Genomic DNA, 16,505 nt, shown 5'->3' with positions numbered 1-16,505 from the left:
CCTCCAACCACCTAACGTAACGGAGACCTTTTCTTTCTTTTTCTTTTTCCTGTTAATTGAAAATTCTTACAAAATGTTTTTCATTTGTAGGTCAATCTCCCCAACTAAAATTGTCCACGTTGTCGCGCGCTCCTAAAATCATGTAAAGTGGCAGCAACATTGCTTGGCTTGACGCGTGGGTGTTCTAAGGAGTACTCCACCGTTTAGACGTTTATTTGGTCTATAATTTTCCTTTTCCTTCGCATTCACAATATTTCCTTGGGGGTGTAGAAAGACGCTACCGGTACCCAGCGCCGTTTCTTCTTTGCATATTCTCTCTCTCTCTCTCTCTCGTGTAGCTGGAGCATAATGGCGGAGCCGGCGGGAAACGGCGGAGATTCTGGCGGCTCTGAGCTCCTGCTGCCGGAGAACGGTGGGAGGCGGGAGGAATCGTGGCGGCTGAACTTTGACGGGTTTCAGAGGTCGGAACTTCCAGAGAAGCCTTCCGGCGGCCTCCATGATTGCCTCGGGGTCCTCAGTGAGTTTTGTTTCTTTTCCCTCCCTTTTTTTTCCCCTTGAATTTCCTGCTGTTTGCCGTTCCTTTTTCTTGTCTGTTTCTTTGCGGTGTTGCCTATTCGAGTGGGTTAGTTAGTAGTACCCACTCAGTCTCCTTCTTCTCACTTCCTTTTGCTTTGTTTTTTGCGATCGTGAAAAGCTTTGTCCTATTTAGGACTACATGCTTTTTGTTGCTTAGATTGCGGTCTTAATTAGTGATCGTATATCTTTCTGAACTTCGGTATTTCGTTCACGGTACGGCGCTGCTTTTGTTTCCTGGATCCTTGCGCGTTTAGATCGTTGGGTTCTCTTTCTGCTTGTTCTTTTATGTAAGAAGATAGGTGGTCGGATATGTTGCTTCTGTTTGTCATGCTTATATATTAATTTACGTTCTGTGAGACGTTGGTCTTGCTTTGAGCTCCTAGTCTGACAGAATATCGCTTTTTAGCCCTTTCCACTTTGACAAAACGGTGTGATTGGACGAATATATTGAAGTCGTTTAAACTGATATTATCGAGTTCTGATTATTATCATTCAGTGGAAATAACGGGGAATGAGTTTGCGAGGACGAGAGATAGATTCTGACAACCTTTGATACTACGGAAGCCATTTCATTTTGGGCGAGTGCAGATTGGCAGGTTTTGATAAACTAAGGTGAAATGTATATGTAATAAATCTGAAGGCTTATTGTAGGTGTACGGGTTATAAGTTTTTTTCAGATATTGATGAGTATCTTCTTCCACAAACGGAATCTTGTTACTCCTTTCCAGTTACAGAATCTAAATTTTCGAGTGTGTGCCTGTGACGGGTCATTCAAAGGCCTTTAATATGGATGTAATAGTGGCTTAAAAATTGTAAAATTGCATCTGTTTTGTGGTTTCTTGTGAAACAAAGCGTATCGTGAGAAATCTGTTCAGGCACCAACACTGGTATCTGCATCACTTTGTATGTCATATAGTGCCTGCCTGAACATGTCACCTTAGTATTGAGCATTTGAATCTTCCTCAGATACACGTTTTAGATATTTTCTGATAGATTTTTGTTTTACCCTAGAAACTGGCAATGAGGTGGCTGAGTACTACCAGCAACAGGTTGAGATGTTGGAGGGCTTCAACGAAATGGATACATTGGCAGAGCGTGGTTTTCTTCCTGGACTATCAAAGGTTTGCTGTGTTGCTTATATGATTTACTTGAAAATGAGACTGATATCCTTTGAGCCTGATCTCACTTTGGTAATATTTTCAGGAAGAGCGTGAAAAAATTGCTAGGAGTGAGAAAAATGCGATAAGGATATCAAATGTCGCAAACATGGTGCTTTTTGCAGCCAAAGTTTATGCTTCAGTAAGGAGTGGCTCGTTGGCAATTATTGCATCTACACTGGATTCTCTTCTGGACCTTTTGTCAGGCTTTATCCTCTGGTTTACTGCATTTTCAATGCAAACACCAAATCCTTATCGATATCCTATTGGGAAGAAGCGGATGCAGCCACTGGTGAATACTTCGCTACTCACTTATTAGTTTTTAAGTTTTCAGAAACAGAACATATCTACATGTATTATGATTATGATAATCATGCTTCTTTTTCTGTTTAAAGTTTCATTGAACATCGTCACAGTAATTCTAGTGTCATCTTCTTTCTTTGTTCTGTTAGTACTCAATATTTAAAAGATGTTAACTCGATGAATGGGCATCATGCTATCCTCTTGTTATTACAGGATTTTCTTTTGTCTAATTTTCCCAGAAAAGAAGATTATAGTGCTTAAAAATGTGCAATCTTAATTAGTTGATAACTTGATGAGTATTTTCTATATTAATCCATTTGCAAACATAGAATTCTCTCATAATCTGTGGTCTACCAGGCCATGCACTGTCATTCTGCAATGTAATCATTGTTCCATTGTATTTATCAATTTTTTGAATCTTTGCAGGGTATCCTTGTCTTTGCTTCTGTCATGGCAACCTTAGGGTTGCAAATAATTTTAGAGTCTGTCCGCACACTTCTGTCTGATGTAAGTGTCACCCTCTCTACTTTGGCAAGTTCAATTTCTTATATTCGAATTGTACTTGTGTGTGTTCAAACATGAAAGCTAGTTGGTAAGGTGATTCTAGCTGATAAATCTTGAGTGCTCATCAGCAATTCCTAGCAAAAAAAAAAATGAAGAAAGTGTACATTTTCCTAAAGAATCATTTTTGTTGCATTGGATGATTTAATTTCACATATTTATGGACAAAATTAAGTAAAGCCTCTCCTTTTACTCCTTCATAATGAATATAGGAAAAAACCTCTAATGTTACTCTATTTTTGTTGAAAATGATATAACAACTTTTTCAGTTCTTGTCAATGTTTGATACAAGCAACAAATGCATACCATTCTCTTCATGGTTATGTTAGCATGTGGATTACTAAGCTTTTTGGCCTTGTGAATTCGGGAAAATCATGAAGACCTTCAGTTGCTGATTAAAATGTTTTATGCCTTAACACCACTTACAAATGTTCAGAGTTCTTTCAGTCAATGAGAGGTGCCTGAATCTCTTTTAGTACATCATACATAGATGTAGTTGGTAACTTGGTGTATAGCTTATCCTTGTGTCATAGATCGAAAGTGAAGACGTCCAAAATTTGCAACTATGGTCCACGATTATGTTTCAGCTATATCGGGAGTGGCATGGGAGTATGCTCAGAACATAGAGGCATCAATATTTAATTGTTTTAGGTCCTCATGTAAGTATAAGTTTTAGGGAAGATTTTTTATGTCATTAGTTTCTGCTTTGCTGGAAGAATTTGCTCATTTCAATAATTCTGTCTTTACAGTGAAATATGAATTTCTTGTGAATTTACTGTTTACTTTGTTGGCAATTGAAACTTGTTTCTGGAGATGCTTTTAATGACATTTGACTATTTGAGGCATTATCATCTATGTAGCTTTTGTCTTTTTTCCACGACTGTAAATTCCTGCTTTACTTTTCTAAACCTTCTGCTGTTTCTCTGTCTTTCACATTAATCTTCTTGGTTGATGTTGCTGAGTAATTATTCTATGATGCTATGGTTGTTCATATTCATCGTTAAATTGCAGGACAATGAGTTTGCTTTGACTAAGGAGCAAGAACGATGGGTGATTGGCATTATGGTGTCTGTGACTGTAGTGAAGCTCCTTCTTGTCATCTACTGTCGATCATTCAATAATGAGATTGTTAAAGCTTATGCACAAGATCATTTCTTTGATGTCATAACAAATGTTATTGGTCTCATTGCTGCCCTTCTGGCTAACACTTTTGATGATTGGATCGATCCCATTGGTGCTATTGTGGTAAGTTAGAATTAGGATTGAGTATGGCACCTTTCTCAAGCACATTTTTACCAAAAAAGTAAAAGGTTGGGAATGAGTGAAGAGTAGTTTATAAGTGACAACTGAATCAGTATGTCAGCTTCAAAAGATTTTTTCATTTATGACATGAGATGTGTCAGCACAAAACTTTAGTCCCTGTAAAACCCCAAAATTCCAGGGACTCCCCCCTCAACACGCACACACACACACACACACATGCAAAGGCCATGGTGCACACGCATGCATGTTCGTTCTACTCTATTGCTCATTTTCGCTGTATTGTCTCCTTATGCAGTTGGCTTTGTACACCATACGGACATGGTCTGTTACTGTGCTTGAAAATGTGAATTCCTTGGTGGGTCGTGCTGCAGCACCAGATTACCTACAGAAGCTTACATACCTCTGCTGGAATCATCACAAAGCTATCAAGCATATTGACACTGTCCGGGCATATACATTTGGCTCGCACTACTTTGTGGAGGTTGACATAGTCTTGCCTGCTGACATGCCTCTGCAGGAAGCTCATGACATTGGTGAGGCATTGCAGGAGAAGCTAGAGCAGTTGCCTGACATTGAGAGGGCTTTCGTGCATCTCGACTATGAGTATACACATAAGCCCGAGCATGCACAATCTCATGTATAGATCGAACGGACTTAAGGGTGGTGAGCACTGTGGCAAACCCAAAGTCTGTCTTTGGCATCCCATGGAAGTTTTTTTGGCATTTTCATGGCATTTGTTACGTGTTATGGAAATCAAAGTGACTGTTTCCATGTCGCTTTTTTTTTAAAAAGTTTGGGGGACGGAGGAACGGACTGCTGTTATGCAGTAGCTACGTTCTTGGTTACGCGTAGGGAGACCTTGATATTAAGAAGGATTGTGTAGCTGAAATATGGAAGAAAGGGTTTCTAATTGAAAGTGGTTGGTTATCCGTCATTAAAATGTTACATAGCATGTGTGAGCATATTTACAGTTATTCTGTTCTCAGCTTGGTACCTGTTTAAAATGGCTGACGCATCATAAAGGTTGTAAATTTTAGTGCAAAATTTTCTAGCATTCTATTGAATTTACGGTGAATATGTTTGGCCGTTGTATGGGCCGCCCATTTCCTTTGTCTTGGCATCGTTTCATTTCATAAATCTACAATACCGAAATGCAAATTCAGTTCCATCGTTGATCCCAGTGGTGATGTTGCAGTGATCGAGTTTGGAGACATTTCACGCTTCTCCTTTCCTAGCGGGACCTGGTAGCCGACATCATGCACATCGATCTGTAGTAAAAAAAAGAACCGTTATTTCGCATCTTGATCATGGACCTCTTCCCTCGCCCCTTGAATTACCTCTTTTCTTCCTTTCTGTTTCTTTAGTTTCCAAAATGAGAAAACTGCAAGCAATATGTAAGTTTGAGTCCCACGACCAGCATCTTAAAGCTTTGGCAGCGAGAACCCCTGTGACCGGTGCTTATATGCTACCTACAATTTTGGATTGTTCCTTTCAAACACTAGACCCTTATCTCTGCCAGGAAAAGAGGAAATTTTTTCCAAACAAAATTCCCTTGTCTATATTGTCCCCCGAGGATTTTTGCATTTTTTGCAATGTGGACGACAAGCTCTAACTAACCGTCCTGATACTGTTTGCTATATTGGACGGCGAGCCATAGCGAACGCTTCTATTGTAATTCTTGATTTCGAGATGCTGGCAAATTGCGCGCTCAGGTACGTGGATGCAATGAACAACTAAGTGGACTGTGGACATCTGATCGTGGTCCATTTGAGTTCCTGGTTTATCACATCTGTTGCAGGCGCTTGTTTTCAATTCAACATAAGCAAAAAAAAGTTACCGCAAGTAACTTGCACGCCGTTCTCAGCTTCAACACTTCGATGGTTGGCCTTAAAATTCAATCCTAAGCTCGTTTGTGCTCCAGTTAGATGGTTTGAGAGCTCTCCTGTAGATTTGGGTCCATGACTTTCTGTTTAACCACTACGTTCATGCCGTGGGTTAGATTTATGTCAACTGTTCATTCATTCACATTCTTTACAAACCAAAACTTGATGATCTATTCTTGGGTGGCTTTGAGATTTCATAACGGAGGATCTCAAGGCTTGATTCTTTTTACTTCTCAGACTTAATGCTGGGAAAAGAAGAAATTGCTAGCAGAAAGATTGCTAGAGAACTTCACGGGTTTATTTTTTCACAATCTCTCGAGTATCGTACTGTATCGGTGTATCTATCCTGTTGAGAGTAAATCAAAACGAAAAGGCCAGAATCGGTTCCTGCGTTGGTTTGATATGTTAATAAAATGAAAGTAGAAAAAGTTCATTTTTTTCCTTTTCCATATATTAGAATTTCCTATTGAAAATTTCTAAATGCAAATTTTTCTTAATTGTTCTTGGGACGTGAGAGGATTGGAAGAGCGGAGAGTGAAATAGTAGACGATTACTTTAGAAAAGTTTCCAAAAAATTTTCCTAGCAAAATTTTGCTATCCAAAGTTTTCCCCTGTTAAGATGGGAAAAGGTTTGCCTATTTCTCCTCTACCTCCTATTTCTCTGTCCTCTTCCCTTCATGTCCATAAACAGGTTCACCCTCACATTTCTGGCGGCTGTAGATTGAATTCTCATTAGATTTTTTAAGATATCTTGCTGCTTTTGCCGTCAAAACAAGGCCCTATAGGAAATGTTGTCAGCAAAACAAGAAAGGATATCTTCAAAAGTAAATGCACCTCATAGATATCGTTCTAACAGAGAGCCGAATCGCATCTATTCTCATAGGTCTGATTTGTACGCGGATGTGAAGATGGAAATATCCGATTCTGAGTCCATTTAGACGAATTGACAAAAGAATCAAATCTGATCGCCGATGCAATCTCATAACCGAATCCAAACCCATCTCCAATATTTGATCGAGTTTTGACAAGGATCTATCTAAATTATATATAATTGTGGAACCTTATGTTAGTTGAATTCGGATTTGATTTTAGGGCGTATTTGTTTCACTGCATATCTAGGATCTCAGATCCATGGATTTGAGGTCGGACCCCTCTCCCATCCGGCCTTACATTCATGATTTATCATGAATTTAAGATCCACGTTACTAAGATCCTGAGGATTTTCCAAAAACAAACATCTTCAATGCAGCCTTGAATTTGAATCTAAGATATGAGGGTAACAAACACAACCTTTTATAGAAAATGGAGTGCGAGTATGAACCAAGCCCCTTTGGCTTCGAGGCTTTTGGTTTCACAATACATATGTTTTTGTGTTTCAAACACACTATGTTTGTACATGTATTGTATTCTAATAAATATTATGATTATGTGATGTGTTTACTTATTAGATTTTAAAAAAAATGTTTATAATCACATCATATTTTTTGAAATAAGAACATTGTGCTCTTAATCGCACGAACACTATGATTTTCTTATCAAACACCCACAGAATGATACTACACTTTCCGACCGCCCCAAGAATCTCCGAAGATCAAACCACATGGTAAGAAAGGTGCACCTAAAGAGATTCGAACCTGTGATCCGCCAAAAGGCAAACGGTTCTTCCACCGGTTTATTCTCGATTACTTTTCATTAATTTCAACATATTTTTTCTGCCAAAAATTTAAAACTGAAATATTATAAAATTAAAAGTCCAAACTGAATTTGGATCCGAAGCATTTTTGTGTTGTTATTGCGTTTGCCAAAGAAACGGTTTTTCCACCTTTTAGAATGAATTCTTACCGGATATTGTTCTTGAACTGCAGTAGATCCAAGTGAAGGTAGTGGATCAAGTCCAGTTGAAATTTTAACAGACAGTGGGAACCCGATTTGAATTGCATTTCGAATCGGGTTGCCTCAGCGAAGAAGGAATCTGATTCGATGCGGGGATCTCTATCCATCCGATTGGGAGGGTTGACCGAAACAGAACCCGATACCCAATTGGAGGAGCCCTAAAATTCCCTCCATGGCATCCTCTTATACGCACCGTCCGCTCTTGCATTCATCTGACGGCGGAAACGACTCTCTGATTTGGAGTTTAAGGGTACCTGCTCCTCCCTCTTTCCATCGCTTCTCTTCTCCCCTTCGTCTGCTTCTTCGTTGTCGAGAGAGAGAGAGATCATCATGTCGGACGAGGAGCATCACTTCGAGTCGAAGGCGGACGCTGGGGCGTCGAAGACTTATCCTCAGCAGGCTGGCACCATCCGCAAGAACGGGTACATCGTGATTAAGAATCGCCCTTGCAAGGTTTCTCTCTCTCTCTCTCTCTCTCTCAATCGATTGACTCTTGTTGCTAATTCCTGACGGTGTTGGATACTGATTGATGGCGAAGATTTCTGCGTAGGCCGATTGTTGGACTGTTATTTTGATTTATTTGGTTTTGGTGGGTTCCTAATGAAAGATGCCATATCTCTGTTTCTGGTCCATGGTCTTTGATGTGCTTTTTCTTTTGTGTTGGAGATTTTATCTATGCATATGCATATTATGATCTTGCTCCGTGATTTTCCGATTTCCCACTTTTTTGGAGAAGTTGTTTTCTCTAAATAGTCCCTTGAATACGATGGGCGCGCCTCCAGATCTACGCTTAAAAGTTTGATTACATCTTGTGGCCGATGCTGTGGCAGAAAAAACTTTTAAGCTCTTTTTAATGTATAATTTAATAAACGTTTTTTAATATTAAAAATGGGTCCTGGCAAAAGTTTTGGATGGCTGTTCCTATCATATTCTTCGTAGGAGTTTTCGTTGCTCTTCTTATCTTCTTTCCTGGTTGCTACGGATCACTAGTTACTTTTACTTCTATGAGCAGGTCCTACAGAAAAACCAAAATAATTAAACTTGCTTGCTGTTCGATATTTTGTTCAATAACAATAAGAAGGCATGGAGACACTGGCTTGGTAGTTTTGTTCCCTGATCTGTTGTGAAATATTATGTCATATATGTGTTTGGTTGTCATTTCTCTTGAGATCCGATGCTTAATCTTTTATATTAACGTGAATTTGGTTTTTTCTTGCTTGTGGATGTGGTTCCTCAATCTTTGTTGTCGCATTTGTATTTACATATTTTTCTTACTTATCTGAACATTAAAAAGAGAGATATTTGACTGCTTTTATATTCTTAAATCTACATAAAGGGAACATCTTGATTTCATTTAGACAAGCAAAGTCTCTAGGCGACAGTAGTGATTTATTAAATGGTTCGTAATTTTCTCAGCAATTTATTGGCATGTGTTGTGCTTCTTGATATCGTTTCCTCTCGGGCTGTCGTTATATCTGTGTGTGCACCATTTTGTGGATTTTGTTCCTTTCAATATCTTTGCGTTGTGCAGGTTTATGGATTTAGTTCTCTTTAATCTGCTTGACTTGTGTATAAGTGATTACTGCATATGCAGCTTTCCTGTTTTCTAGTTAGATTTACACATTTGTTAACTATTCAGACTATGCTACTTTCTGGGTGGTTCATGTGATGGTTCCGTAAACAGGTTGTGGAAGTTTCGACCTCTAAGACTGGCAAGCACGGCCATGCCAAATGTCACTTTGTGGGGATTGATATTTTCAATGGAAAGAAGCTCGAAGATATCGTTCCTTCTTCCCATAACTGTGATGTAAGCTTTTCATCTTTTACCCCATTGTTTTTTGCAATAATCTCTAAACTAAATAAGTCCATCTACTATTTTATGAAATTGATGCTGGTATTCGCACGACACTTGTGATATAATATTACAGGTTCCCCATGTGAATCGTACGGATTATCAACTGATTGACATTTCTGAAGATGGATTTGTGAGTAGTTATTCTTTTCATTCACGTGTAAACTTTCCAATTAACGGTGTCATGCTTACTAGATGGCCTTTGACGATACACTCTGTCTGCTAGGTGAGCCTTCTGACTGACAGCGGAAGCACGAAGGATGATCTTAGACTCCCCACTGATGAGAGTCTGCTTGCCCAGGTTTGCCAATGACTTTGCTTTCCTAGTTACACCTACTCAAGTTCATGCCTTCATGGTTATTATCTTTTGTTGTGTGATCCTGGATGGTTTACTTCATCTAGCCCATTTGTCATGTGTTCTTCAACAAGGTTTTGGTGTCGTTTTATATTTTCGGTATTGCTATGCTCTGTACATTTATCTGTTGTACTGCCATGCTAGTGTTGTATGTTCACTGGTCTGGTCTTCCATATAAGTTAGACTTCAAATTGTGGATGTATCATGAAATTGTTTGTCAGTTTAATGATGTCCTTCCTGGATAATAGGTCTGTCTGGCTTAATCAAGAATGTTTCCAATCATTCAAGTAGGTTTTGCTTGTTAGATGTTTCTGAGCAAGTTCAGCACATTCAGGATTTGACATGTTTTATCCTTGATTCTGATTCCTATGGTTGAAATTCAATTAAACTGAAAGTTCTCTGCTGTTTGCTGTAGATCAAAGATGGATTTGGTGAAGGCAAGGACCTGGTTGTGACTGTTATGACTGCTATGGGTGAGGAACAAATCTGTGCTCTCAAGGACATTGGGCCAAAGTAGGTGCTCTGCAGTTCCATGTTTCAGGAGTGGATTTTTTTTAGTCGAGGATTTTGTAGGCCTTATACAATGGCCATGTGTGAGACTGAACGAGACAAGCTAGGTGGTTATTTATTGGGATAAGTTACAGAGGGGGAGGGTATGCTGCAATGACCAAACCAGTCAGTGATGATCTGCCGTGAATCCACTGGTTGATATGCAGCCTGAAGTCTCAAAAAAATCTTTATTTATTCTTAGTTCATAAGCATTTGACGTTAATATGCTTTACCAGAAATTGCGTCACTGATAACACCTTAAGTACATCTGGTTGCCGTCTATGTCATAATATATGCTTGCCCAGTTCTTAGTCCTGTTCCTGTTCATGGCAGTCATTGTGATGTTTGTGGTAAAGGCATTTTTGAGCTTTCCTGAGGAAAGTTGTCTGTCATCTATTTCATGTTGTCTTGGTGATATTTCTGGTTGCTTTACTTCAGAGTACTCTTAACTGCATCGAAGATCTGCAATGTGCTTATATCAAGCAAAGCTTGCCGCAGATTTCTTGTTGATCTGTCGTGGTGTTGTGTCCCATAATCTCGCGCTTCTCTGTGATTAGTCGGTTCTAAGGTTTGGGTTTTGTTTCTTATTGTTCCACGTTCTATTGAGGCTTCAGCGTTGCGTATACACTTGGATGTTGGTATTCCGCATCACAATGTACCTCTATAGTCCTGTTGCTTTAGGACGCATGTTTCCATTGTCCTGGGATATCGTTTTATATTGGGCGGTGGCCAGTGTCGGCATAGGTTTTCAAGTGAACCGGTCGGCTGAATTGTTCTCGCATTTGCTTGACAGCGTTAGCCTTAAGCTATGGTTTTGGTTGTATTGTTCTAAAGCTGCTTTCAAATATACCTGGTCATATAATCATGCACGGTTTCCTGTTATGTATGCACATGTACTGATATGAACCTACCGAACCAGTTCTGAAGTCAAAGTATACATTTACATAAGTGTATTTTCTTGTTATATATGCACTGTGTGTGTGCTCATGTGGGTGTGAGAGAGAGGGAAGTTATGCCTTTTTCTTTTCGACCAGCAATTTACTTGCCTTGGTTTTGCCTCACTAGGCGCGTCATTGCCTCGAGCGCAAAGATAGTTGTGCCTCTTTCTTTGTAATTGGTGAACTCATGACCAGTAAACAGTGAATCTTTCGTCATTTGATAAAATAGAATAATGGATAAAGGTAGCTGTCAGCACCTGCTTTTGTAAGGTTGATCTTTCTGTCACAGATAAAAGAAAGATGCCTGCAAAATGTGGCATGGAGTGCATATATTGAAATTATCCTGCCAGAAAAAAGTCTTGAATTTCATCTATCTGGTGCGCAACCATATTCTAGTGGTCCTGATAGGAATCAGGTTCTCCGATATATTTATTACCTTGAAAAAGAAAAAAAATCCTATTTTGGTAGCGATGAGGCGGTTGACTTCATCTAATAAACCTTGTTTTTTCAATTTTGTTCCTGTCTTTTGCTGTTGTCTTGTTAGGCTTGATTTTTCTGTGATTGATTCTCACGTGCCCAACATTGACACGTCTTTTTGAAAGCTAATAATAAAGTTTGTTGTGTTAGAATTGATGAGATATTTCTCTCACAGAAGGAGAGTTAAATTCATGGCCTGGGCTTGTAATTTGGATTTCCATGGGACTCGATTTTTCTATGCATCGACTTCTTCTTATCAACGATCATTAGATGTGGTCATAGGAGAATGGATTAAATAGCGATCTTTCTAGCATTGATAAGGGCGTGGTAGAGAGGTAGTCAGTGTACCACATATTGGTAGGGTATTTTCATATTTGTACGATGCTTAGCGTGATCCTTGTTGGTGAAATTCTCAGCAATACTCTTTGATTCTTAGCATCTCTCCTCCTCAATCATGACAACCGTTTGAGGGTTTAAATATGATAGAAAGCGCTTGAATGTCAGTCACCTCTATTAGTTACGATTTACATGATCAAGGATGAATCGCCCATGGTCCTGCTGCTCTATTATGTCGTAAGGATATTATGTTCTTACGGGTTTGTTTGTTTGTTTTTTTTTTTTAATTATTTTATTATTATTTATTTATTTATTACTGTCATTGACCTTCGAAGAGGGCTCCGCATTCTTTGTTCGGGTGCCGTTAGTTGGATGGTGATTTTTGTTTTTCATCTGCTGCTGCATGTTCCAGTGATAGACATGATTTTTTTACTGAAGGTTGGTCGTAGAAAGAGGTAGTGAAACATAACCTAGTCTATCTAACTTACGAGGCTGGAAAACAAGCAGCTTGGATTCAGGGAAAAAATTTCTACCTACAGAGCTTAGATACGAGTATGTCTAGGTAATTTATTCGAACTTGATTGTATAGATGCCTTCCTGGGAACCTGACCATATAGATGTGATTTATATGGTTTATTTTGCAATTGAGCTTGAGTGTTTAACTTACGTTGCGAGAATACTTTTGGTGAAAGACCACACGTTTTCATTTTCATCTGCTATAAAATCTCCCGCAAATGTTGGAATTTTATGATTCGAGGGTTAATTCTTACAAAATGTATCCAGAAAAATTGCATGTACATGGATGATTTGAATAAAGCAACGTAAACTTTGCAATTCAGTGGGGTAATTATACATAAAGCTTGTAACAGCTCCCAGATAGTTGCTCAAGTTGCCGTCTTGTTTATTGACATTCTACAATGTACATGAAGAGCTGGAGGTGTTCAATTCAACCGACTTAATATAGGTCAGTTTATTTACGTAAGTTTGTGCCACATAATGTAGAAATGATTGAAATGTTTTCGGTTGCGGTTAATAAGCTTATGACGATTGCTGCTGAAAGATTTCTATTTAATGTACAAATTTTGTGGCGTTTGTATCAATTTTGCAGCAAGAAGTTTCGATTCCAAAATAAAATGATTTTGAATATTTATTTTTTTCTAAAAAAAAGCGACCATCTTCATGGATTTGAAAACACAAAGTTTGTACCGATATGCGATCATCTGTTGCACCCATGATGGCACTTCAATGTCAAACGGTTGGGACGAATTGCATAAATTGTTTTAATCATTTATTGAATTGCATAAAACTATATAGTGGCAGTGATGCATCTCTGCACTTCAGCCCTGCTTTGCATGTATTCCACTTTCCTGCGTCTCGAGTCTTTCTTTCTTTGTAACAAAACTTGAACCGAGTATCGAATACAAACTCAGTATTCGAGAGGTGAGCAGGCATATCAACGGATCAGATTCAAATCTAATATACGCCTTTGCCATATTCAGATGTTATTCACATATTTTGATTCTAATGCAAATGAAGAAAAATTTACGTCATACATGAACCCAATTAAGTCACAATCGAATCTGAATGTGGCTTTTAAATAGAATCTAAACTGCATTATTATATGTTAAAAACTGACTTTCAAAATACGAATATTAACTGTATGATATTTGTTTTAAACTAGATGACATCAGAATCTGAACGCAGTTGGAGTTCGTCGTCATTTTAAGTTTCGTCCAATTTTATCGGATGCATCCGCATGGACCATATTCAGATTTGGATATGAATGAAAAAAGACATACCGTATTGAAATCCAAATTCAATTTTACAATCTGAACCTGATTTTTAGATCTATAATGTTTGAATCTGAATCCAAACCACATTATGATATGTTTAGAGCCGACTTTCAAAATAGATGTACATTAAATATCAGCTAAACTCAAATTTGGATCCAAATTGGTAGAATATGCCATTTGTTAACTTGGAACCAGATCTTGTTTTCTTAATCGGTTGTTAACTTGTTTTATGAGCGATTTTTTTGATCGAACTTCCGAACCGAATCAGATTTATTAACATTCCCAACTTTCATGAACAAAAGGAAACATGGTTTCGTCTTGGTTCACAGTGCAACCGATCACTATCAAACAAATAGAATTAGAGCTTAAAAAATGGAGGAATGGGGTTGTCTCCTACAAGGTCTCCCCTTTTTTTAAGTTGTTGTCCACCAGGCCACTACCAATTCCATATTATTATTAATGTTGGGAGGTTTAATAGCTCATGCATGAATTTGGATTTGAAAAATTCAAGTTGGATCAAATGGACTCCTGCTAGATTATGTTAATGGAATGTAACCGCTGAGTATTGAACTCTTCACCTTATTCAATTTTGAAAATGTTCGTTTTTACTAAAACTATTTTTTAGAAACAAAAAACTTTAATTAGACCGGTGGGTCCAAAATCCGATGTTTGAGCACTATACATCTGGAGCACTCAAAACCTCTTTCCCAACTTTTTCTGAGTGGGAAACATCTGTACTAACAAAACCATGCATTCATGTACCATCAAGCACACAAGTTGCCAGTAAGAAATATACAAAAGCAATTTGCTCAATTTAAAATGTATCGTTTCATTTAGCATGTCGCCGTCTCCACTTGGAGGAAAAAAGAATTGGGTTCTCTTTTGAAGGGCAGATGAAAGGAGAAAAACCCCAAAAAAATTTCACCGTTTGGTGTGGCAACTTCGACTCACCAGCACCCCATTGGTCGGACCACTAACGATTAGGGTGCACCAACCACGCAGCCAGTAAGACAGATGGATCGGACCCAGGCCGGCTCTGGTCCGGAATGTGGTTCGAACCCCGTACCTGATCCTTTCCGTCTGCACCATCTGGCCGACCAGGGCCACCTCCGCCGAGCCCAGCCCCACTTGGCTCGTCAGGAAGTGGAGGGAGCCGGCCCTCCACCCTTCCTTGTAGGCCCGGAACGGCTCGATCATCTGCGTCGCCACCATGGTGCCCCCAAGGTAGAGTTCGACGACGAGCAGCTCGAAGCGGATGTCGATCCGATGGTTGGCGTTGGAGATGTTGAGGACGAGGGTGAGGTCGCCGTTGAGGAGGTTGGGTGAGTCGAGATAGAGGCTGTCGAGGGTGGCGGAGGGGATGTCGATGGATGGAAGCCGGGGGCGGATGGCGAGGAAGAGGACGAGGGTGAAGACGGCGGATATGACGATGACGACGGCGAGGATGAGGCAGAACACCGCTATGCACCAGACGATGGGGTTAGTGCGCCGGGGCGGAGGGAGGAGGGGGAGCCTCGCCGGCGCTGGGGGTAATGGTGGTGGGGGCGGTGGGGGTAGTGCGGGCGGAGGGCGGCGGCGCTGCTGCTGCTGCTTTCTGACGGGTTGCCGTTGGTGATCTTGCTGGGGATGTTGGTGCGCTTGATCTTGTCGGTGATCGAGGAGGTTTTGGCTTTGCTCTTGCCGTTGGTCTTCTTCTTGCTGCTGCTGCAGGTGGTGGTGCTGTTGATTCTGGTGGCGGAGGTGCGGTGGCAGTGGCGGTGGTAGTAATGGAGAAGGCGGTCGTCTCGCTGGAGAGGGTGGTGAATCCGGGGTTGTCATTCTCCCTATTTTAATCTAAGCTGAAGGGATTAAAAGAGGAAGGAATGGGAGGTCGCTGCTTTTTCTTTTGGAGCTTTAGCTTTTGCTTTTGCCCGCCGATGGGTCCAATAGCATGTTGAAAGAAACGTACTCCGAGGACGCATCGGCATAATGCAAGGTTAGGTGGAGCAAGTAAAGGTTGTATATGCAGGTTTAACAAAGATTAAATACAGAAAATGCAGATTATACATATAAACTACAGTTAAATATAATGATACAAGAATGGTGACCATACCTTCCTTATGTCTTGTTATCATGGCATTTTTCTTTGTCCTTTACATATGATTGGTCACATATGGTACGTGATTCACCGTTTTCTTTTTTTTTTCAAGTGTCAAAGTGCATGCATAGGTTTCTCTCCACTTTACAAAAATATAGTACAAATGTAGGAAAAGAGTTTTAAAAATGCCGTGGTCCAGTATATAATACAGTGCACATGTCACTGGCTCCCCATCAAAAGGTAACATCCTAGAGACCAATTAACATATACGAATAATTGGAAACTTTAACGGACCACAGAAGTTTCAACCATTGACATCCCAAGTCACGTTTCTTATTGATATTATTACTTCTTATGATGTTCGTATCATCTTTTCTTTTCTGCTCATTTGAGAAATAGCAGGCCCCATCAAGGTACGCACCTCCCTGTTGATCACGAGGGAGGTCGGTAACACATGCCACGAAACCCATCTTTTTCTCTTTTCAAAGATGG

The 16,505-nt window shown here is 39.7% G+C and overlaps 3 protein-coding genes across 3 annotated transcripts; 2 read left to right on the top strand and 1 right to left on the bottom strand.

Moving 5' to 3' along the window:
• The first annotated feature begins 243 nt into the window (after positions 1 to 243).
• Positions 244 to 4,963, top strand: LOC116250742 (metal tolerance protein 5-like). The gene is made up of 6 exons (XM_031624646.2): positions 244 to 517; positions 1,588 to 1,697; positions 1,780 to 2,025; positions 2,463 to 2,543; positions 3,609 to 3,842; positions 4,156 to 4,963. The coding sequence occupies exons 1-6, from the start codon at positions 349 to 351 to the stop codon at positions 4,501 to 4,503; spliced, it is 1,188 nt and encodes a 395-aa protein (XP_031480506.1). The 5' UTR covers positions 244 to 348; the 3' UTR covers positions 4,504 to 4,963.
• Positions 4,964 to 7,831: 2,868 nt separating this feature from the next.
• LOC116251326 (eukaryotic translation initiation factor 5A-like) lies at positions 7,832 to 10,707 on the top strand. Its single transcript, XM_031625525.2, has 5 exons — positions 7,832 to 8,089; positions 9,321 to 9,443; positions 9,565 to 9,621; positions 9,715 to 9,789; positions 10,259 to 10,707. Exons 1-5 carry the CDS (start codon positions 7,967 to 7,969, stop codon positions 10,358 to 10,360), a joined length of 480 nt encoding a protein of 159 aa, XP_031481385.1. The 5' UTR covers positions 7,832 to 7,966; the 3' UTR covers positions 10,361 to 10,707.
• A 3,905-nt stretch (positions 10,708 to 14,612) lies between these two features.
• On the bottom strand, positions 14,613 to 15,754 carry LOC116250342 (uncharacterized). Its single transcript, XM_031623972.1, has 2 exons — positions 15,003 to 15,754; positions 14,613 to 14,673 (listed from the first exon to the last, which is right to left on the bottom strand). Exons 1-2 carry the CDS (start codon positions 15,752 to 15,754, stop codon positions 14,613 to 14,615), a joined length of 813 nt encoding a protein of 270 aa, XP_031479832.1.
• Positions 15,755 to 16,505: the final 751 nt, after the last annotated feature.

Source organism: Nymphaea colorata, chromosome 3 (assembly GCF_008831285.2).
Source record: "Nymphaea colorata isolate Beijing-Zhang1983 chromosome 3, ASM883128v2, whole genome shotgun sequence".
In the NCBI taxonomy this organism is placed as follows: Eukaryota; Viridiplantae; Streptophyta; class Magnoliopsida; order Nymphaeales; family Nymphaeaceae; genus Nymphaea; species Nymphaea colorata.
The sequence above is the reverse complement of the archived record's forward strand: the minus strand, read 5'-3'. Positions and strand labels throughout refer to the sequence as shown.

Excerpts from the sequence above, each read along its gene's own strand:
- LOC116250742 (XM_031624646.2), top strand. The coding sequence starts at position 349 with ATGGCGGAGCCGGCGGGAAACGGCGGAGATTCTGGCGGCTCTGAGCTC. Across the intron at positions 2,026-2,462 it reads AGAAGCGGATGCAGCCACTG|GGTATCCTTGTCTTTGCTTC; the intron begins GTGAATACTTCG and ends GAATCTTTGCAG. Across the intron at positions 2,544-3,608 it reads TCCGCACACTTCTGTCTGAT|GACAATGAGTTTGCTTTGAC; the intron begins GTAAGTGTCACC and ends GTTAAATTGCAG.
- LOC116251326 (XM_031625525.2), top strand. The coding sequence starts at position 7,967 with ATGTCGGACGAGGAGCATCACTTCGAGTCGAAGGCGGACGCTGGGGCG. Across the intron at positions 9,444-9,564 it reads CTTCTTCCCATAACTGTGAT|GTTCCCCATGTGAATCGTAC; the intron begins GTAAGCTTTTCA and ends ATAATATTACAG. Across the intron at positions 9,622-9,714 it reads ACATTTCTGAAGATGGATTT|GTGAGCCTTCTGACTGACAG; the intron begins GTGAGTAGTTAT and ends TCTGTCTGCTAG.
- LOC116250342 (XM_031623972.1), bottom strand. The coding sequence starts at position 15,754 with ATGACAACCCCGGATTCACCACCCTCTCCAGCGAGACGACCGCCTTCT. Across the intron at positions 14,674-15,002 it reads GTGCAGACGGAAAGGATCAG|TACAGATGTTTCCCACTCAG; the intron begins GTACGGGGTTCG and ends TGGTTTTGTTAG.